We start from the raw sequence: 22,616 nt of genomic DNA, 5'->3' as shown, positions 1-22,616 counted from the left end.
AAACAAATTTTAAGTAGACCTGAGCAAGGGATCAACAAACTAAAGTAAGAATTCTACTAGCAGGTTGATTCTTCTCCTTGAAAATCTTATATAACAACTGACTTTCTGAAAGTCAATTCCTTAGGGTTCTAGAGCCCACCTACAGTACATGCCCCATCTCATCCTGTAAAATATTTATCAGGGTTCTCCCTGATTCTATTTTTGAGTCTTGGGTATGTTGGCTTTGTTGCCATTTTCCCCTCCCCTCATGTTGACTTTTTTGGATATCTGAAGTAAAGGAGATTGTAAACTCTTCCTGTGTCTTAAAGTGGAAGTAAACCCATGGATTGCATCCATGGAGGCATGCCGGGAATGCTAACTGCACATTGGCTGTGCTCTCAGCCAAACTATCAAACCATCCAATGGCTGGTGTCATAACGAATCACATGTGCAGCACCATAGCAGTTGAAGATTAAACCAAGGCAAAGATGGCAGCTTCCCTGGCTGAAAACGATAGGGGAGTTTACTTCCACTTTAAACTAATGCCTAGCAGAGCTAGGAGGGGGTCATGCCTGGGCTGGGACCTCTGTCAGTTTGTTTGTGTGTTTTTTGTTTTGTTTTTTCTTGCCAGTGACCATTCACCTGAAGGTAACAGCATAACTTAAGTAGGCAATGAGTATACACGCCTCTGTGTTCTGTGATGTATTCTGAAAAAAAGTGTTAGAAAATGAAAATTTCCTTTTTTTTTTTTTTTTTTTTTTATCTGGTTTCTAAAGAATCCAGTAGATGTCCTTGTTTGCTTTTATTTGTAATTTTTCTATTATAATTATTGTTGTTATTATACAGGGTTTATATAGCACCAACAGTTTCCTCATTGGAGCTTATAATCTAAAAATGTAAAAAGATTTTTAAGGAGACCTGAGCAAGGGATCAACAAACTAAAGTAAGAATTCTACTAGCTGGTTGATTCCTCTCCTTGAAAATCATATATAACTGACTTTCTGAAAGCCAATAATTCCTTAAGGTTCTAGAGCCCACCTACATGCCCCATCTCATCCTGTAAACCCCCGACGGCATCTGACCCTCGCAACTGGCTAATCGGGATCTGCACACTGCAATGCATTGGTCTAGGCAAGGTGAATTGTGTAATACATGTACCTTTCCAGTTAACCTGGAAGTACCCCACAGGCAGGACTGAGATAGGAGCTATGTATATCTGGAAGTTGCCTTACTAGCAGCTATCTTTTTGTTACTGTTTAGTCAGTATCCGCAAAGATAATAGGTTATAGAATTGTCGAGAGAATATATATATACCAGTTTTAGTGAAAACCTGTGGAACTCATTCTCTTGGTGATTAGTTTACATTAGCATTTCCTTTTACTTCATATTGATACTACTGTGTTTTTTTTGTTTTGTTTTTTGTTAGGCACAGTTTGGTACACTGTCCGATTATTTCGAAGCTGTCCGGAAGATCACCAGCATTGATGAATCCAAAGGCCCTTCATTTTTTCCAGTATTAAGTGGGGATTTCTTCACTTATGCAGATAGAGATGATCACTACTGGAGTGGATACTTTACCTCCCGGCCTTTCTACAAACGTCTCGAAAGAGTCATGGAATCTCAACTAAGGCAAGTTGTTGGTGTTTTATGTTGGTGTGTGTTTTTTTTTTTTATATATATATGTATGTATATATATATATATATATATATATATATATATATATATATATATATATATATATATATATATATATATATATATATATATATATATATATTTTTTTTTTTTTTTTTCATTTAGAGTTCAGCAAATTAAGAAAAATATATAACTATTTTATCAATTACAGAAGGTCAAAGACCTTCAATGGCAATTGGAGAAAGACCAGACCTGGGATCTTTGGTTGCAAAACTTAAAAAAAAAAAAAAAAAAAACCTGAGATCTCTGCAATCATATTCCAGAATGGTGCCAAGACAGGAATTTACAGAATGAGAATTCAGTAATGGCAGGCTCCATTACTCTCTCATGACCCCTTTAATCCACAGGGTCAGCATAAGAACCAGCTAACTAAAATGCAGTAGAAAGTCGGCCATTGCATCACCTGCACTTCTGTCATGACAAGCTTACTTTCAACTTGGCACCAATTGCAACTATTTTTTGTTAGTGGCAAAGGCAACTGGAAGCCGAAAAAAATCATTTTTACTTGATTTTCTAATGCTTTCATACATCCTAAATCAAGTTCAAATGTGTAACTCATGGTGGTGGTCCCTGCCCTTTGCCTCATCTGCACTAATTACGGTACATAATAAACAAGGTGTTTGTAATACATTAAAATACAGGAAAATATTTATTGCTGAGTTTTATGAAGGCAAATTTGAGAGGATTGAAATATAAAAACTGAATTTAAGGCTATTTGGGGTAAGGCTATCTTCCTGCTTCTGACACTGATCTTGAAAGCCTGTAAGATGGGAGTTCACACTTTTCAGACATCAATGGCTGCGTCATTCTAGGTCAAGGCATTTTATATATACATGTGTAATGAAGTAAAGAGCAGGATGATGTATGTACCCTATTGTATGTAGGATGTTGCATGCATACACTGAATTGATCGCTGTAAATGATGGAACATGAAAACGTTGAAATAAACAGTGGATGTGAAGCAGTGCATTCGCCATGGGTAAATCCATAGTGGAGTGAACCTTGCATAAAGTGCTAAATTACCGTATATACTCGAGTATAGGCCGACCCGAGTATAAGCCGAGGCCCCCAATTTACCCCCAAAAAACTGGAAAACTTATTGACTCGTGTATAAGCCGAGGGTGAGACATGGCTGTCCATCCCTGTGTGTCCGTCCATCCCTGTGTGTGTGTCCGTCCATCCATCCCTGTGTGTGTGTCCATCCATCCATCCATCCCTGTGTGTGTATCCATCCATCCATCCATCCTGTGTGTGTGTGTGTGTGTGTATCCATCCATCCATCCATCCATCCCTGTGTGTGTGTGTGTGTGTGTGTGTGTGTGTGTGTGTGTGTGTCCGTGCAGCCTTGTGTGTGTGTCCAGCCTACCTGTGTCCCAAGCCTCCGTCCCGAGCCGCCGTCGTCCCGAGCCTCCTCCGTCCCGTGCCGTGCCTCCTCCGTCCCGTGCCTCCTCCGTCCCGTGCCGTGCCTCCTCCGTCCCGTGTCTCCTCCGTCCCGTGCCGTGCCGTGCCTCCTCCGTCCCGTGCCGATGGATCGCCGCTCTTCTCGGCGGCCATTCTACAATTCAAAATTCCGCCTCCGCCTGTGATAGGCGGAACACTCAATTTCCCAGCAGCCTGTGTTCCGCCTATCACAGACATCCTCTCATACTCGTCCGTAGTATGAGAATGAGCGGATGTCCGTGATAGGCGGAACACTGACTGCTGGGAAATTCAGTGTTCCGCCTATCACAGGCGGAGGCGGAGAAGGAGGCGCGGCTTTTGAAAATTAATGTCCGCCGTCTGTCTGCTCGATACGCTGATCGAGCAGTCAGACAGCGGCGACTCGAGTATAAGCCGAGGGGGCACTTTCAGCCTCAAAAAAGAGGCTGAAAATCTCGGCTTATACTCGAGTATATACGGTAGTTGAAAGGTATATTGATTAGTACAACTTTCAAAGATAGATTCTGTTCCATCTGTTAATGCTACTGTACAGATCTGTAACCTGTAATTATGGAATCTTGGCACTTAACAGGAAAGAAACAATTGGGCTGAGTTTTATGGATGCATACATCATCTTTAATATAAATATTTGGGGCTTTTATAATGCCTCCAATTTTTCCAGCTGCTCAGAATTTTCTGTAATTGATGATACAATAAACTTGCTACACTAAAATGTACTTATTACTTGTTTTGTTTTTAGTGTTACATTCAATTAGGGAGTCATATAAATGCAATTAAACAGGCATGGTTATGTTTTTTATTTGTATTTTGATTGAAATAATTCCTTCCTGCAAGTAAGGTGATATTATATTCCCTATTTGCCTTTATGAATAATGTGCTGCAAGAACAAAGCTCATAAATGGCTTCTTAGGCTCGAGTCACATCTATGCATTTTTAGTGCTTTTTGCAGATTTGTACTACAGAACGTGTTCCATAGGAAACCATGGTAAATGGACTGTAGTACGAATCTGCAAAATGCAAAAATCACAAAAAATGCATAGGAGTGAATCCAGCCTTAGGCTGCCTAATATGTCTTTTCACAATTGTCACAGCCTTGGATAATTCTCAAGGACATTAGATTAGTATTCCAAAAGGCAGAACTCTATGGTGAGGTTCTTCTAAAGAATGTTACCTTCAGTTGTTTGTGTAACTTAACTGTTTATGCATATGCATGCAGTATATGGCTAGATTTTTTTTTTTCACTTATACAGGTAATACATTGATATGATTATGTACTTTGCATTTGACTTTAAAGTGTCACTAAACTCACATCATAAAAAACAATCAATAAGTGGTGTATTACATGCTATTCATACTCAGTCACTATAGGATCCATTTTCTGCAAATAACCTGGTTGATCCTTCTGCTCTCTACCTTCTGTCCATGTTCCTAATTCAGTTAGGAATTTTGCAGAGCAGTGTTGGCAACTCTGCACATGCTCAGTTTTTAGTGAGTGTCTATGCTGAGCATTTCCTCCCTATCACATCTGAGCAGCCCATGCAACTATAGAGCCACACATGTAGGAGTATACACATTGGTAAATGACAGCCCACTCCCTCCCCCTCCATGCCCACTAACCAGCTAAACACAATAGGGGCGGGATATTACATGTAGATAAGAGGGAGGTGAAAGCTCCACTAATTTCCAAGACACAGGGTCAATGCAGAAATCCACCCACACAATGTTATTTCCACAAAATAATTTCAAATGTATATTTAAATGCCAATTTAAAACTTTATTTTTATTTATTACTCTGTATTCCAAAGACGATTTTTGGGGGATTTTGAACACGAGATCAGCAGCAGAGGACTAGAAGCTCCTCTGCTTATGTTTCCCTGCAGACAGGCAGGTCATGTGACAGCATAAATCGGTAGTAAACATTAACAATGTGACAACATTTCATCAATATATCAATAAATCTAGTATGCTCCAAAAACTCTTGCTTGCAGTAATAAAGAATTTGTGAACACTCCAACTTGTTCATTGCAGTCACCATTATAACACCTGCCTTCTGCGTCTGTACAATACTTTATTTCCACCCTCAGTATGTATCCCTGGCAATAATTCCCATGCATGCGCATTATTCGCAGAAGCCAAGCCTCGTTTTTGTTAACCATTACTACGCAAACCTTGTCTAGTGAATAGGAGCTGATCCTGTTGTCAAAGGGAAGAGGGTGTCGCAGAACCTCTCTGGAATCTCTGGAAAATTTGTGTTTAAAATTGTGACACGTTGTGTTATAATTGAATGTTATTAAAATTGCCTTTCCTTCTCAATCTGCAACTGCACGAATTTTCTATAAAATGAAATGCAATATGGCAACCTAGAGGCATTTTGTACGCAGTTGTACAGAACATCCTCAGATGTAATTTCTTGCTTGTGCGGTCAGCTCACTGATTTTCCCAGAAGTCTGCATTAAGATACAAGCCATGTTTTAGCCCTCCGCAGCAAACATTTCAGTTTTGGTGAGATACTCCTAGAGCAGTGATGGCGAACCTTGGCACCCCAGATGTTTTGGAACTACTTTTCCCATGATGCTCAACTACACTGCAGAGTGCATGAGCATCATGGGAAATGTAGTTCCAAAACATCTGGGGTGCCAAGGTTTGCCATCACTGTCCTAAAGGGTTAATCACTTTGAAAGGAATGCAGACACTGCCAATTTCCTCATAAGAGCATTGCAAGTGCATCAACTGATCAAAAATGAAAAAAGCATTCTTATTCAGAATCAGTCCTGCACAAAACATGATCTATCAAAGAGCTATTCCCTGAGAGCAGAAGCAGGTAGTTTGTGCAACGTTTGTTAAAATCCTTGCCATGTACATTTGTCACCCAGAGGGGATTGTTTTTCTCTACAAAGTGGAGTTACTCTTTAAGCATACTGAGAGGGGGCTCTGGCACTTTGCATTGTATTATGGGATAAATGCCAGGGCGGGCTTGTTTTTTTTCTTTAATGTGATGAAAAGGCATTAGCAATGGGTTCCACTGGAAAGATGTAGGATAAACTGAAAAGTCCTTCTTTATACTTATTTCTGCTTGGTAAACAGTTTAGTGTTGAGGCTCAGTATTCATACAGGTTCATGTAAAAGATGCACATTATTCTAAAGCAGGTATGTCCAAAGTACAGCCCGCAGGCCAATCATGCCCCTTGGTCCAATTTTGAATGGCCCACCTGGTTGTCTAAACATGTATATCTTTTGTTGTCCCCGATGATCTCCCAGCACCACAAAAGATATATTTAGGCTCAGACTGGCTGCCTCATAAATAGGAGGCGGTACAAATAGGAAGTACAGTCTCCGCCATGGGGCCGCTGTGTAAACAGGAGATTCTCCTGTTCTTTTGCGTTCGTCCTGCCCCCTCCGTGTCTTCTCCAAGGCTGCACTGATGGCAATGGTGAGTGCATTCCTGGCAATGGTGGGCACTGCATTCCTGGCAATTGGGGGTCTGCAGATGGTCACTGACCCTTATTTTGCTTCACAGTTCTTTATTTAAATTTTTTTGAAGTTTTTCCTGAAACTTCCCTCTTAAAGTGAAGGTGCGTGCTACTCACCAGTAAATACGGTATATCCAAATAACATGCCCGAGCTCATCTCTTTACTCTCACACAGCCACAAAGACAAGAGAATTCTTGTTGGGCAGTGTATTATTTCTTGAACGAACACACTTAGACCGATTTTTAATGGTTCAAAGAATGTCAGACAAAATGGTCTGTCCTCACGCATGTTCACTACATCAAATATGGCCCTCTTTGAAAAAAAGATTGGACACCCCTGTTCTAAAGTATTTAGCTATAAAGGAAATCCTGCATTCATTAAGACAATGCAATACATGTGTAAAAAGCTGGGTAAACCACAGCAACCACACTTGAGTTTCCTATAGTCAGATGAGATAAGTGTTTAAATGTTGTCATGATTGGTTTCTGCACTTTGCACAGTCAGTGTGTGTGTGTGTGTATGTGTGTGTGTGTGTGTATATATATCTATATATATATCTATATCCCCCCCCCCCCCCTTGTTGTCTTACCCTTTTCTATGCATGTGCCCTTATAACCGCCCATTTATAATGCTGCAACCTTGTATATGCATACCTTTTGTTCTAATGGCACATTTTGCATGAGCAGCATTTGCCCTGTGTTGTACTGATAACAAAGATGATCTACCAATTCGGCTCGTAGGTCTTGAAAGTCCTATGCCTTCAATTCTAAAATGGCAGGTAATTTGAATGCATACAGTAGATGTGTAAAGGTTATACGTTCTTTTCATCAGGTTTACTTTGTAATTATAAAACTTAAGGAAAAATAAAGGTTCAGCATTACTCATTCTTTCACCCTGCCAATTTCAGCATCGTGCACCACAGCAGCGAGAAGCTGAGCTGAGGCCTTACCACTGAGATGTGTGACAATAGGAGACAAATGTTTACTTATATTATACTTTCACTTTCAGGTCTGCAGAAATACTGTATTCTCTAGCTATTGTGCAAGCTCAGAGAAACCACAAACTGTCAGCTTTTCCATCGACAGAACATTATAAATTACTAACAGAAGCCAGGAGAAACATGGGACTTTTCCAGCACCATGACGCCATCACTGGAACAGCAAAAGACTGGGTGGTGGTGGATTATGGCACAAGGTAAATACAATTGGTACTCTTACAAATAAAATGTAATATTCTTTTACAAGACGGTTGCCAGCATCTTCTTGCAGCACTTTCAGCAATTGTTTGTGTTTAATAGATATTAAAGATATTCTGGAAGATCATGCTTTGTGATTAAGAATATTATATCCTATAACTAAAATAGTTTACAGAAATGTTTGCCTACCCAGTTAAGAAAATATGTAGTAGGTGGCTGCATATTTTTTTTATTTTTTTTCCCCCTTTCTCCAATTCTTAGAGGGTGTGGGTTTTGTAGTCCAAGAGAGCTGGGAACAATGTAACTTGTAGAAGTGCAGCACAGGCAGAAAGTATATAAAGTTATTAACTCACTTAACAAAACTTACAGTAGTATGTTTACCAGACAAAAAGAGACCACGCAAGAAAAGTTCATTATTGAGGTTTAGTTACTTTTTAAATGCAAATTTTCTAATCTGACTAAATATAGAACTCCCCTATATGTGGCTTATCTTATCTCAGTGGTTCTGACCACACTGCAGGGGTCCTTTACAAATGATGCATACCACACTCCATGATATACAACCAAATCGGTTTTGTTTCATTCACCCAGCAGGGTAAATAAAAAATGAACTGATGCCTTCATCCCACACGTTCAAGGGAACCGCTACGGATGGATCGAAATTCGATCAGTCCATACTGAGCCAGTCTAATTTCGATCCATCTATAGCCAGTTTGTCTAACTGGTAAAATCCACAATGGGGTGGGTCCAAGAGCTCTTTACCAAATAATGAAGTTGTTAGATAAAAAATGTCAAAGTACAATCTCATCCTTCATGTATATGAATTGCAGTAATTAAAATATGGCACAGTACGACTAAGTGTATCACCAAAAATTTTCAGGTGAATATTTCAATAAAATGCACTGGGGTTGATCTACTAAAACTGGAGAGTGCAAAATTTGGTGTAGCTCTGCATCAAAACCAATAAGCTTCCAGCTTGTGTATTTTTTTTTTTTTTGTCAAAGCTATATTGAACAAGCTGAAGTTAGAAGCTGGCTACCATTCACAGCTGCAAACGATTTTACACACTTCGGTTTTAATAAATCAACACCGATGTGTAGTCACTGAAGATACTGTGTGGTTTTCTTTTAACCTCCCTGGTGGTATGATTAGTTCTGGTTTTAGGTGCTGAAAGCGGTACAATTATTTTGCATGGAAATTTGGCGTTTTATATTGTAGTCCTGTAATTCTTAGGAATAACTCTCTTAAATCTGTTCAAACCAGAGTCGAGCAGACATCCCGGGTATGATAAAGTTTATAATATAATAATTATTCAATAATGTAATATGTTTTTGTTTTTTGGGGGGTTTTTTTTGGGACCAAATGGGTTAAGTAATTGAGAATACTAACTTCAGTAGCTACCAGTATTAGATGTTATGACAAGCTCCCAAAACAAAGGTTCCTTTATCTTGTCATGAGGGTATACTCCTTGGAAAACTTGATTTTGATTGCAATTAACTATTAATGATATTGTATTTACAAAAAAAAGCCCTCGTTCAGCTTCTTAAAGTATAAGCAGTGTGGAGAAATTCACAGCAAAGGCACTAAACCAACAGATCCTGTCGCTTTTAAATGTCAGGTGCTTCTAACTTAAAATCTACTGAAACCGGTCTTTAGAGTCTGTTGTGATCTTTAAAGATTGCCACCACAGTTTCAGAGAATGCCTATGTAACTTGCATTAAAGTCTAACCAAAGTAGTACAGGAACTACGTTGAAGTTGGTGGGACTTGAAATCGCAAAGATATAAATGGTACTCATTTGAAATCATGGGGTACAACTTGCCATGCGACTTTGCAGTGCCAAGTCGCACAAGTGTGAAAGGGGCCTTAGCTTGTTTCAATACTATTAAACTGCTTTTTAAGAATATGTATGTGCTTGTTCACCTTGGCACAGGTATACTTGTAAGACGAACTCTTCTTTTCCTACTACTTGCTTTCTCTCCATGCTTTTCCGTGAAGACTTTGTTGTAAATCCGTTGCTGCTACACAATGCTGGGGTTGAGCTTTAAGTCTAAAATATGAGTAAGCCCCTATCCTTGTTTTTTTTTTGTTCCCCCTCCCCCTCCCCCCAACAATAAAGTAATGCTTAAACATACCTTTTGGTTGGAGGAGATATCAGTCACCACCAACCAGGGCTCGAGCAGTGTCTAATTTATGTTCATTTACAGTTCAGCACTTACTGTATGTATTGTTAATGCTGAATTTGGCAGCTGCCAAAGTATAGCATGGGAGTTGGCCATTTATTCTATACAACCAGATCCCCTTCCTCAGTTCTGTACATGTGACTTCTATTTAAAGGAGGGAAATGGCACCAAGCAAGCAAGGTTGCTTTAGAGCAGCGATGGCGAACCTTGGCATCCCAGATGTTTTGGAACTACATTTCCCATGATGCTCATGCACTCTGCGGTATAGTTGAGCATCATGGGAAATGTAGTTGCAAAACATCTGGGGTGCCAAGGTTCGCCATCACTGCTTTAGAGAGACCAGACAATGGTAACTAATATTTTTAAATGTTAAATTTACTATACTATTACTATATTTTATTACTGTTATAGTGGGACAGTGGATGTACTGGTGACATCATTCTGCCTAATGTATTGTTTTGTCATTGTGTTGCTTGTTAATTTTTTTTTCCTATATTTTTTGTTAAATGCACAGGCTGTACCACTCGCTGCTCAACCTGAAGAGAGTGATAGTAGATTCAGCACATCTTCTTATTCTGAAGAATAAAGACATGTACAGCTACAACCCCTCTACTCCATTCTTCAGTATGGTGGGTTAGTTGTTATAGATGGAAGATAAATATCCATAATTTCACATATCAGCCTTAAAGTGGTTATAAACTCAAAAAGGTTCTCTGCAATCCGCACCACCATATTACCCCCCCCCCCCTCAAAACACCTGAGTCCTCTCTCAAAGTAGTACCGTGCCTGGCTCTCTTCCTGGTATCACAGGAAACTGAATGCAGTGGGAGCCATTGGCATGGCCAAGCTGTGTCTCTAATACTTAACACCGATTTCATGAAAACCTTGGAGATGGATGGCATTGGTGGTGGTGGCCTGGGGGAGGGGGGCGAGGGGAGTGAAAGTATTAACCCTTCAGAAATGCCTGTAGTTTTTCATTTTGAAATGGTAATATTTTTTTTACAGCTGATGATAGGATGTGGGAGTTAAAACTTTTGTCAAACTGTTATTGCTGTCTATGTTCAGGTTGTGGATACTTTTTTCTCATTTACTGGCCATAAATCTCTCCAAGTGACACAGACCGAAAAAAATTCCAAACCTATTTTTTTAGTATGGATTGTAAGACTTGGGCCCCCTGTCAAGTATTTATTGTCCCTGCTTAATTTGAAAAGATTTTCCTCACGTCTTGGGATAGTTGTAGCTACTAGGACAGTAAACGCAAGGAAATCTTCCCAATGCAGGACACAGTAATGCACTGTACACACGATCGGAAATTCAGACAGAAAATATCCGACGGATTATGTCGGAAAATCTGTTCGTGTGTGGGCTCTATCCGACTTTTTCCGTCGGAAGTGCAGATGGAAAAAGTTTAAGAGCTGGATCTAAAATCAAAAAAAAAAGTCCGATCTGACTTTTTCCGACCGTTTTGTAGAGCATTCCGATGGACAAAGTACCACGCATGCTCAGAATAAATTACGAGACGAAAGCTATTGGCTACTGGCCTCTACGTAGTCCCGTCGTACGCGGCGAACATCACCTCGTTCTGAACAATCAAATTTTCCGACAACTTTGTACGACCCTGTGTATGCAACACAATTTTCGGCCAAAATCGTTGGAAAAAATCTGACTGATTTTTGTGGTCGGAATGTTCGACCGTGTGTACAGGGCATAAGACTAATGAGGTTCTCATTTCATCTGAAAAGACGTTTTTGCCAAGTTCAGCAAAGCTATTTAAAGCTCAAGTCCAAATTTATTTTTAGAGCGGGGCAGCAGGTTATGACCTCTTTCAGGTGTCCCTGTTAGCGAGATTTTCCCTCACTTCATGTTAGGAGAGGACCAGGATACAATTGGGAATCTATCCAATGGTGACACAGGCAAAAATAGAAAAAAATTGAAGCGTGAAAAATGTTAGAACATTTGACAATTATTTTAATGTAGCTGCCGATGCCTCTTTCCAACTGACACCCACCCCCTCCCATTATTTCTTGTACTGATGTCACAGGGACAGATCTCCCCACTGAATGCAGAAATGTTAACTCTTCCTCAAAAAAGGAGTCGGGCCTTAAGCTGTAAAATGTGTACAAGTATTTTTCATCTTGCTTGTGATTTAGGGCTAAACATAAGATCTGTTGGGTGGTACCATAGGGTTAGATTTGAGAAATACTGACATACAGTATAGGTGAAATATATTGAACGTTTGGGACCTAATGAGCCACGGGGGCACGTTTTTAAAACTGAATTGTACATACTTTTCTGTTATTGCTAGACCTGTTTATGACCGTTCATTTATATTTTTCTTTGCAATATGAAATGACTGCTCTCTAGATAACAATCTTTTTTTCAGTATAAACAAGTGTTATGCAATACACTGTAACTAGAGACTACAAATAATCATTAATAAACAGGCTCTGAGTTGCATTCATCCTGTTTTTCATATTCTAGGATGAAGTACAGAAAGCTCAGGATGCATTACCACAAAAGACAGTTATTAAAGTCACAGGCCATCCAAGGTGAGTGCATTTAAGCTATTAATTGTGCTGAAAAATAAGCTTTCTCCTAATTCTCAATAAAAAAAAAAGTATTTTGTATTTGGCATACATACAAAAATGAATCTCAATTCATTACAGAACTATGATTCCAGTCACATTTTCGTAGTCCTCTGTTACAAGCCTAATTTTGTTTATATGTTTGCGTCCCAAATTTTGAGTTTTAAAGCAGACCATAAGTGGTGAAATATTTGGCTTTTCCAAAGTCAGTGTATCAGTCTTGTATAGATCTGTTATGTCAGCTGATAAGTATTTTAGTGCTCAAACTCATTTTTCACAGCAGTGACAATTTGGAGATTGTATGGTTGCCCTTCTTTTACTAGCACTGGAAATTATTTTCAGCTATCAGAATTTAAAAAAAATAATCACATAGGTTCAACTCCATATTGGCTATGTTGATTTCCACATTTGCTGATTTGATTGGTATTAGATCTTTGCTGAAAATGTGTTTCCTCATACTTCCCCATGTCTTCATTTCTGGTACTCCAAGCTCAGTTCATGGTTTTTGGAAATATTCCTGTAAATCATGGTTCACTGAAATAAAAAAACAAACAAAATATCTCTGTAAATGCCAATAATTGCAAAAATGCTGACAAGATTTGCCATTCAGATGACAGCTCACCATGTATTGTACCCCAAACCATTAGATTCAATAGTTTGTTTCATTTTCTTTACTGTCTTTAATAGCTAAATGTAATATCCTGAATATATCTGAACTATGGGTTATGTACACTAGGAAAAAATTGGATGAATAAACTTCTCTTAAGACAATATGAACCTGATTAAACATTTTTGAAATGTGATGTGGCAGTCAGATGTTCCATCCTGCAATGGAAGAACCTTAGACCACTTTCACACTGGAGGCATTTTTCAGGCACTTTAGCGCTAAAAGTAGCACATGTAAAGCGCCTGAAATATGCCTCATCTGCTATCCCGGTGTGAAAGCCCAAGTGCTTTCATACTGGGCACTACGCTTGCAGGATGTAAAAGAGTCCTGCAAGCAGCTTCTTTGAAGCGCTTTAGGAGCGGTGTATACACTGCTCCTAATGCGCCCCTACCCATTGAAATCAATTGGCAGCAGCAATTTTCTTTTAACCCTTTTTTCCCTAATCGTCTTTCAGGACAGCCACTATGAGAGATAGACGACTCCTCTTCCTCTGGAAACACTGCGCCAGCCCATAAATTCTTACTTCCCCTGCCGGACCTCAGTTATTAGTGTTTCCTCCGGCGGGGAGACACTGTGCAAGGAACCAGGCCGATCAGTCGGGGAGGCTGTGGCCATTTTTTTGTTAAAGAACCCGGTTGAAAGAAGCAGGGGCTTCGTTTGGAGAAAGCTGGGTTCAAACCGTTCGAAACCAACGTCTGCATGTCGGGCGGGTCGAACGGTTTACTTACCCCACCAGGTACTGCCACCCCTTCCGAGTCGAGCGCGGCTTCAGGTCGTGGGGGACTCCTATCGCGTCTACAGGGACGCAGCTGGCAAGCCGTTCGAAAGATTTCCCTGTACAAGGGTACAGTCCGCCCTTTTTTTCTTTGAACCGAGCGGGCCGAACGACGGGCGACGTCGTATCCGGCGGAAACGAAGGCTTGACCTCGAATACGATCGACTTCTGGTTCCGGGTCGTGGAGCTGATAGGAGGGCCGGGCAAAAGCTGGAGATGAGTTCGGAACGCGCACAGGCAGCGTGGAACTCTGTAGTAAGCAGCCACCTGCAGTCATGTCGGAAGCTGAGGCTCAAACAACAGACCCTATCTCCAGCATTCCTAAGGTAAGAGCACCCTGGGGAGGGGTACTCTCTATCTAGGATCCCCCCACCCCAATGTATGGTTCTATCATGGGGGGGGCAGACCCCCTGGGTGGCCAGGGGGGAGGGGAGGCTCAGATTCCTTCTTTTAAAAAATGGTCTAGTGCACTCCCAGGGTTGTATTCCGAGCTTTGGATTGACTTTGTCTTTTTCTGTTTTTTCTTTTTTCCTTTTTATTTTTTAGAAAGCTACGGAAAAAACTAGGTCTACGCATAGCTCTAAAAAGAAGTGTGCCTCCTGTAGGGACATTTTAGGGGAATCTTGGACCAAAGTGTTGTGCAAAGGCTGTATTGACTCCCTCGTTAGGGAAAGGGAATCTGAACAGGAGTCAGGACTAGCAGCTTCAGTCAAAGAGCTCTCGTCCACCTTCTCTTCTTTTAGGTCCCTTTTTGAAAGATTTCAGCTTCCCACGGGTCCATCTCCCCAGGATACAACCCCACCTCTAGCACAGAGTTCTGCTCCGGTCCAACCTGCTAGTACAGGGGGGACAGAGGTTGCAGGCCCTTCAGGGACAGGTAGGGAACTTCCAGACAGTTCCTCTTCCGATTCCCAGGAGGGTCCAGAGGGGGAGGACCAGGACGAGGGGTCCAGGAAAGCCTCCAGATATAAATTATCCCTTGATGAGGTAGAGGACCTCTTAAAGGCAATTTATGCAACCCTCGGTATCCAGACTGATAAAAAGCCCCTAACCCTGCATGACCAAATGTATTCAGGTTTGGGGGAACCAAAAAGAAGGGTGTTTCCAGTGCACAAAGTTTTAATGGAAACAGTTAAAAAGGAGTGGCAGGATCCGGAGAGAAAACCCTTTTTATCTAGATCCCTCAAAAGAAGGTTCCCATTTTCAGAGGACCCGGCATGCTTTTGGAATAAAAATCCCAAATTGGATGCCGCTTTCTCCCAGGTCTCCAGACACACAGATTTGGCGTTTGAAGACATGGGGGCCTTGGCAGATGTCATGGACAAAAGGATTGACTCTCTGCTTAAAAAAACGTGTGACTCGGCTATCGGCAATCTAAAGCCTGAAATGGCAGTTACAGTTGTGGCTCGCAATTTAGAGCACTGAGAGGGGAAAAAAGAAAACCTGGCCCCAAAAAGGCAGGGGCAGAGGAGGGGCAATTTTTCGCCCTCCTGTCCAGCCCCGTAAAACCCAGTGACATTCCAGCTACAGTGGGAGGAAGACTGGGGGCCTTTCTACCACAGTGGGAGACAATATCCCCCAATCAATTTATTTTAGGGGTAATAAGAAGGGGGTACCTCTTGGAATTCTTAAGACCACCCCCTCAAAGGCTCCTTGTCACGCATCTACCCAGGTGCATGGTAAAGGCCGAGGCCTTACTAGAAGCTCTGAGGGAATTGGAGAATCAGGATGTTATTCTCAGGGTCCCAAAAGCAGAAGAGGGAAGGGGGTTTTATTCTCACATCTTCGTAGTGAAAAAACCCTCAGATTGATTCTGAACTTAAAGCCCCTGAATGCTTCAGTGACATACAAAAGATTCCGCATGGAGTCGATCTTTTCAGTAAGGGCTCTTCTGCCCCGCAACTGTTTCATGGTATCTCTGGACCTAAGGGACGCGTATTTACACATCCCTATAGCGGAGGCCTCGCAGAAGTTTCTACGCCTTGCCATAGATTTAGGGGGAGAAACAGTACATTTTCAGTTTCAGGCCCTGCCATTCGGGCTATCCTCTGCACCCTGCATTTTTACCAAGGTCCTGGCAGAAGCCATGGCCTTTCTTCGGCTCCAGGGGATATGTATAATAGCCTACCTGGACGACCTGCTTTTATTTGCAGCATCCCCAACACAGTTGGTCAAGGATCTCGATCTAACCAAAGGGGTCCTTACAGACCTGGGGTGGCTTCTGAACTTGGAAAAGTCCAGCCTGATCCCCTCACAACAGATCTCCTATCTAGGTTTCCTGTTGGACTCAACACTGTTGAGTTTTTCTACCAAGAGAAAAGGTACAAAAGCTGGACAGAGCAGTGACCTCTCTTCAGAGCAACCAGCTGGTTTCCATAAGGGTTCTGATGTCAGTATTGGGTCTCCTTACATCTACCCTCCCAGCAGTGCAGTGGGCAGGGCTACATTTTCGTCCCCTACAGACCTTCATCCTAGGGGTGTGGGACCACAGTCAGGAGGCTCTAGACACCCTAGTACATATTCCACACCAGGTAAAGAGATCCCTCTGGTGGTGGAGGAAAATGACGAATCTGTCGCAGGGGCGTCTGTGGCTCATCCCGGTTTCTCGGGTAGTGACCACAGATGCAAGTGGAAAAGGTTGGGGGGCACATTTGGGTTGCCTTCTAGCCCAGGGCACTTGGGAGGACGGCGAGGCGACTCGATCGTCCAACTGGAAAGAATTAAGGGCAGTGGGACTAGCCCTCAGATTCTTCAAAAAAGAGCTCCGGGATCACCACATTCAGGTGCGGTCGGACAACTCTTCCGTAGTGGCCTATTTAAACAAGCAGGGTGGCACGAGAAGCGGAGCCCTGTTGTCTTTAGCGACAGAGATCCTGTCCTGGGCCGAAACCTACACACGTCCGTTTTCCTGAGGGGAGAGAAAAACGTGGTAGCAGACTTTCTCAGCCGAAAGAGGCTGAGGGAGGGCGATTGGGTTCTCAACCAGGAGGTCTTCAATCTCATAATAAAGAGATGGGGGTCTCCAGAGGTGGACCTGTTCGCGTCCAAAAACAATGCAAAAACCCCCTGTTTTTTCTCCCTAAAAAGGGGAGAAGGGAGCCTTAGGCGTGGACGCCTTGAACCAGAATTGGCACTTCAGAACTTGCTATGCCTTCCCACCTCCAGCGTTGTTGCCAGCAGTTCTGAGAAAGTTTCAAATGGAAAGCACATCTCTGATTCTGGTGGCTCCACATTGGCCCAAAAGAGCATGGTTCTCAATGCTAAAGCAGTTGGCGGTAGAACCTCCCCTACTCTTGCCCCCTCGGGACGATCTCCTCTCTCAGGGGCCAGTCCTCTGCCCACGAGTACGCCAGTGGAAGTTAGCGACCTGGCTACTGAGGAAGGTTTATTTAAATCTAAAGGATTTTCAGAGAGACTAGTTTCTATCCTCCTGGACAGTAGGAAGAAGGAAACTCGCCAGATCTATGAAAAGGTCTGGTTACGTTTCAACAAGTGGTGCGCAGAGAGCTCTTTCCCAGTACGGAGCTCCTCCGCAGTTTTGGAATTTTTACAATGTGGGGCAGATAAAGGCTTATCCATTAGTACCCTCAGGGGTCAAGTATCAGCCCTCAGTGTTTATTTGGAAGATCATTTGGCTGCCAACCCATGGGTAGTCAGGTTCTTTAGGGCCCTGTCCAGACAGAGACCGGTCCAGGGTCTGTCCTTTCCCAGATGGGATTTATCTTTAGTTTTACAGAGCTTAACTGGACCCCCCTTTGAGCCTTTAAAGGAGTGTTTTCTGAGAGAGCTTACTCTGAAGACAGTTATTCTGGTAGCAGTAACAACTGCCAGGAGGGTCAGTGAGATGGAGGCCTTATCAGTCAGGGCTCCCTTTTGCGTTATTTTTCCGGACCGGATAGTTTTAAAGACCAATCCGGCCTTTTTGCCGAAAGTGACATCCAGCTTTCATAGAAGCCAGGAAATTGTTTTGCCCTCTTTTTGTCCCAATCCCTCCGGTGAGAAGGAACTAAAATGTCATTATTTGGATGTTAGGAGATGTATCCTACACTATCTGGAACTGAACAAGACATTCAGAAGGTCAGATTTCTTATTTGTTTTGTTTTCCGGGGCCAGAAAAGGTTGTAAAGCGTCCCGACGCACTATTGCTAGATGGCTCAGAGTAGCCATCGAGCAGGCTTATTCAGTTGCAGGGAAAGAAATCTCAGTGGGTATTAAAGCACACTCCACTAGAGCTATGGCAGCCTCCCAGGCAGAAAGAGCGGGAGCAACGCCAGAGCAGATTTGCAGAGCAGCAACATGGTCCAGCTATTCCACTTTCGTAAAAAACACTACAGAGTGGATCTGGTGTCGGCAGGTGAGCAGACCTTTGGGCGAAAGGTTTTGCAAGCTGTAGTCCCACCCTAACTGGTAAGTGCTCGTTTATCCTCTCATAGTGGCTGTCCTGAAAGACGATTAGGGAAAATTAGAGTTACGCTTACCGGTAACGTCTCTTCCAGTAGTCTTTCAGGACAGCCCTAGTTCCCACCCGAAATTTGGGGGGAGTCTTACAAAAGACCAGAGCGCAGCAAGATAATGGTATTTGATAAATATGTTATTAATGTGTTCTTGTGTCTCCCCAGCTGGCCGAAGGTAATCTCGATATAAACTGAGGTCCGGCAGGGGAAGTAAGAATTTATGGGCTGGCGCAGTGTTTCCAGAGGAAGAGGAGGAGTCTATCTCTCATAGTGGCTGTCCTGAAAGACTACTGGAAAAGACATTACCGGTAAGCGTAACTCTAATTTTTGGTCGCTAGCAGGGGATAGAAGCAGGGGATAGAAGTGCCCTGCAAGCGGCCGAAAAGCGCCTCTAAAGCGATGGTCATGCGCCGCTAAAACTAGCGACACTTTACCACTGACGCCCCCGCATGGTCAGTGTGAAAGGGCTCTTAAGTATTCATCATGAGTTTTCACACAAGACCCACACTACCTGCATTGCCTGTTATAGCTTTGTACTGGAGGTTTGCTCCAAATTGTCCCACTATAGCTGCCTCTCCCTTGCAATTGGCTATATCTGATGATAGGATGCATTATAGTGCAAAAGTATTCACCCCCTTGGCATTTTTCATGTTTTGTTGCCTCCCTACCTGGAATTGACATGTATTGTTTGAGGATTTGTATCATTTAATTTACAGAACATGCCCACAACTTTGAAGATTTTTATTTTTTTCATTGTGAAGCAAACAGCAAATAGGACAAACAGAAAAAGTCAATGTGTATAACTATTCACCCCCCTAAAGTCAATACTTTGTAGAGCCACCTTTTGCGGCTATCACAGCTCCAAGTCGCTTTGGATAAATCTCTGAGCTTGCCACTGGGATTTTTGCCCTTTCCTCCTTGCAAAACTGATCCAGCTCCTTCAAGTTGGATGGTTTGCGTTTCGAACAGCAAACTTTGTCTGACCACAGATTTTCTATTGGATTGAGGTTTGCGCTTTGACTAGGTCATTGCAACACATTTACTTGTTTCCCCTTAAACCATTCAAGTGTTGCTTTAGCAGTGTGTTTGGGCTCATTGTCCTGCTGCAAGGTGAGCCTCCATCCTAGAATCAAATCACACACAGTGGTACAGGTTTTGCTCAAGAATATGCTTGTATATAGCACCATCCATCTTTCCCTCAACACTGACCAGTTTCCCAGTCCGGACTTCTGAAAATCATCCCCACAGCATGATGGTGTTCTTTGGGTGATGTAATGTGTTGGATGTGCGCCAGATATATAGCGTTTTCTTTGATGGCAAAAAGTTCAATTTTAGTTTCATCAGACCAGAGCACCTTCCGCCATACATTTTGGGAAAGACCCTCTACGTGGTTTAAGTTTAAAACTTTTTTCTTCTAATATTAGTGAGTGACCATTACATTTAAATCGTATCCCCTCTCAAGCATCTCTTCTGCAGAGAATAATTTCAGTGCTGGCAACCTTTCTTCAGAACCTATATCCTCCAGACCCTTTATTAGCTTAGTTGCCCTTCTTTGTACTTGCTCCATTTCCAGTACATCTTTCCTGAGAACTGGTGCCCAGAACTGGACAAAATAATCCAGGTGTGGCTGGACCAGAGTCTTGTAAAGTGAGAGAATTATCACTTTATCCCTGGAATCCCCTTTTTAATGCATGCCAATTTTCTGTTTGCTTTGTTAGCCTGATTTAACAAAAAAACATTCATCCTCGTTTAATTGGGTACTAAGTGTACATAGTATCCCATAATACATTTGCAGTATTGGTCCATGTAAGGTATGTTTTATAAATTGACTGCATTGTTAACCGCTTCAGCCTGGGGAGATTTTACCCCCTTCCAGACCAAGCACTTTTTGCGATTCGGCACTGCGTCACTTTAACTGACAATTGCGTGGTCGTGTGAGGTTGCACTGGAACAAAATTTATGTCCTTTTTTTCCCCACAAATAGAGCTTTTTTTGGTGGTATTTGATCACCTCTGCGGCTTTTTTTTTTGAGCTATAAACAAAGAAAGAGCCACAATTTTGAGAACACAATATTTTTTTACTTTTTTTTTTTTTTTATAATAAATATCCCCCAAAAAATAAATTAAACTATTTTTACCTCAGTTTAGACCAATATGTATTTTTCTACATATTTTTGTTAAGATCACAATAGGCGTATATAGATTGGTTTGCGCAAAAGTTATAGCGTCTACAAAATAGGGGATAGTTTTATGGCATTTTAACTTTTTTTTCTTTTTAACTAATAATGGTGGCGATCTGCGATTTTTTTTTTTTTTTTTTTTTTTTTTTTTTTTCTCTGTTCATACTCTGTATAAACAGACGATCTGTCACTTCTCTCCTCAGAAAACTGGAAACTGTGTATTTACACACACAGATGCAGGTTCTCTGTGTGCCCGAGCGGGAGCCCGGTGGTGATCGCGACAGCCGGGCACTCGCGTCAGCTCCGTGGGCATAACATTGTTTTGCCCAGCCGAGCCATCCATTCTGTCACAGTACAACTGCGGCGGCTGGTCAGCAAGTGGTTAAAGATCTCTTCCCCAGTTGTCTTCCAGGACAGCCCTTGAGAGATGGGGTCCCTCCCATCGTCACAGGAAACACATTGCCAATCAGTTCAAAAGGCGGACCTTCAGGTCCCTGGTCAGTCATTTGTGTTTCCTCCGTCGGAGGAACATGTTGCCAGGAACCAGGAGAACTACATCTCTCAGGGGCTGCCTGAAGAGGGTGAACCTGCGCTGGGGGACTGAGTCCTGTCCGGCAGGTTCTCTGATAGTCCATTTTTGCTTTTTTTAGGGCTCGGGTACCGTCCAGCATTGTAGGAGCAGACCCTACAATGCTAGCAGTGCGGCAGCTGTGTCCTCCTCTGCTCTCTGCGCTGATAGCGGTGGGGGTCGTGACGCCGTTGCGTCATTTCCGGCAGAACTGCGTCATCCCTGTGTGCAGAGACTTCCGGTTCTGGGTCTCTGAAGGCACAGGGAAGAAGAGGAAAGCCCACGCTGTGCCTGTACAATCCCACCAGCGTCCAGCTGCACCGGACTAGCGGCGGGATCCGGATCTCAAGGGGGACCATGGAGGCTAATCCCCAGGATGCTCCGGTGGAAGCAGGCACCAGTCAAAACCAGGTAGGCTGCTGGGCACGTCATTACACTGGTGGTTGGTGGTAGTGCTAAGGCTGGGACTTGTAGTACACCAGGGTGGTGTTCACTTAACAGGTCGAGTGATTGTGTGCAGTGGTGGTACAGCACAGGTGTTCCCTAGGTATTAAGTCTAATTACTAAGGATGCCCTCTTTCTTGTTTCAGACTAAGGAAGCCCCAAGGGAAGATAAATCTGGCCGCAAAAAAATGTCCAAACTGTGGAAATAGGTTATCTTCGGGTTCTGTTAAAGCCTTATGAAAACAGTGTATTGCAGGCATTCTCAAAACAGAGGCAGATTCCCCCTTGGCTACGTTTCTTGGCTCCTTTAAAGAGGAAATGGCTTCAACTTTTAAATCCCTTCGTGGTTTAATTACGGACGTAGGTACAGCTGTTTCCACCACTAAGGCAACCACAATCACCTCCTCACCATGCCTTACGACACCTAGTTCCAGGGAGCCCCGTATAGTCAGGGAGCATAGCCCCGTGTTAGTCCTGAATCCTCTGACGTTGATTCGGATCAGGATGAGGATCAGGCTGTAGCTAACAAAGGCGCAAAGTATAAGCTTTCTCTTGAGGAGGTAGAGGAGCTATTGAGCGCCATTTATGATACGCTGGAAATTGATGAAAAAGACTCAATTATCCAGGCATGATTTAATGTATGAGGCTCTGGGGAAAAGGAAGGCAAACGTTTTTCCCATACATAAAGTACTTTCTGATCTGGTCCTTAAGGATTGGTCTTAACCAGACAAAAAAAGTCTTCTTTCCCAATTCCTTAAAAAGAAGATTCGCTTTTGACGAGAGCCCAGAGGTGGTCTGGAATAAGAATCCAAAACTAGACGCACCTCTTTCCAAGGTCTCAAAGCAATCTGACTTAGCCTTCGAAGACATGGATAGAATGGATCCAATGGATAGATGGACACATGTGGTCCTAAAGAGGGCCTGGGATGCCTCCATGGCCGGGTTAAAACCGGCTCTAGCCACATCTTGTGGGGCTAGAAA

General features: G+C 42.6%; 1 protein-coding gene across 1 annotated transcript in view; it reads left to right on the top strand.

The window, feature by feature from the left end:
• MAN2A1 (mannosidase alpha class 2A member 1) overlaps positions 1 to 22,616 on the top strand; it is a 215,037-nt gene that overhangs the window by 108,436 nt on the left and 83,985 nt on the right. Inside the window, exons 9-12 of the mRNA XM_077462300.1 lie at positions 1,406 to 1,608; positions 7,595 to 7,780; positions 10,478 to 10,592; positions 12,445 to 12,512. Of these exons, the coding sequence (XP_077318426.1) occupies positions 1,406 to 1,608; positions 7,595 to 7,780; positions 10,478 to 10,592; positions 12,445 to 12,512 (572 nt within the window). The remainder of the gene's footprint in view (positions 1 to 1,405; positions 1,609 to 7,594; positions 7,781 to 10,477; positions 10,593 to 12,444; positions 12,513 to 22,616) is intronic.

Source organism: Lithobates pipiens, unplaced genomic scaffold, assembly GCF_037356315.1.
Source record: "Lithobates pipiens isolate NorthernLeopardFrog02 unplaced genomic scaffold, aLitPip1_a1.2 Scaffold_3, whole genome shotgun sequence".
NCBI classification, from domain to species: domain Eukaryota; kingdom Metazoa; phylum Chordata; class Amphibia; order Anura; family Ranidae; genus Lithobates; species Lithobates pipiens.
This window is presented reverse-complemented; position numbering and strand designations above follow the sequence as displayed.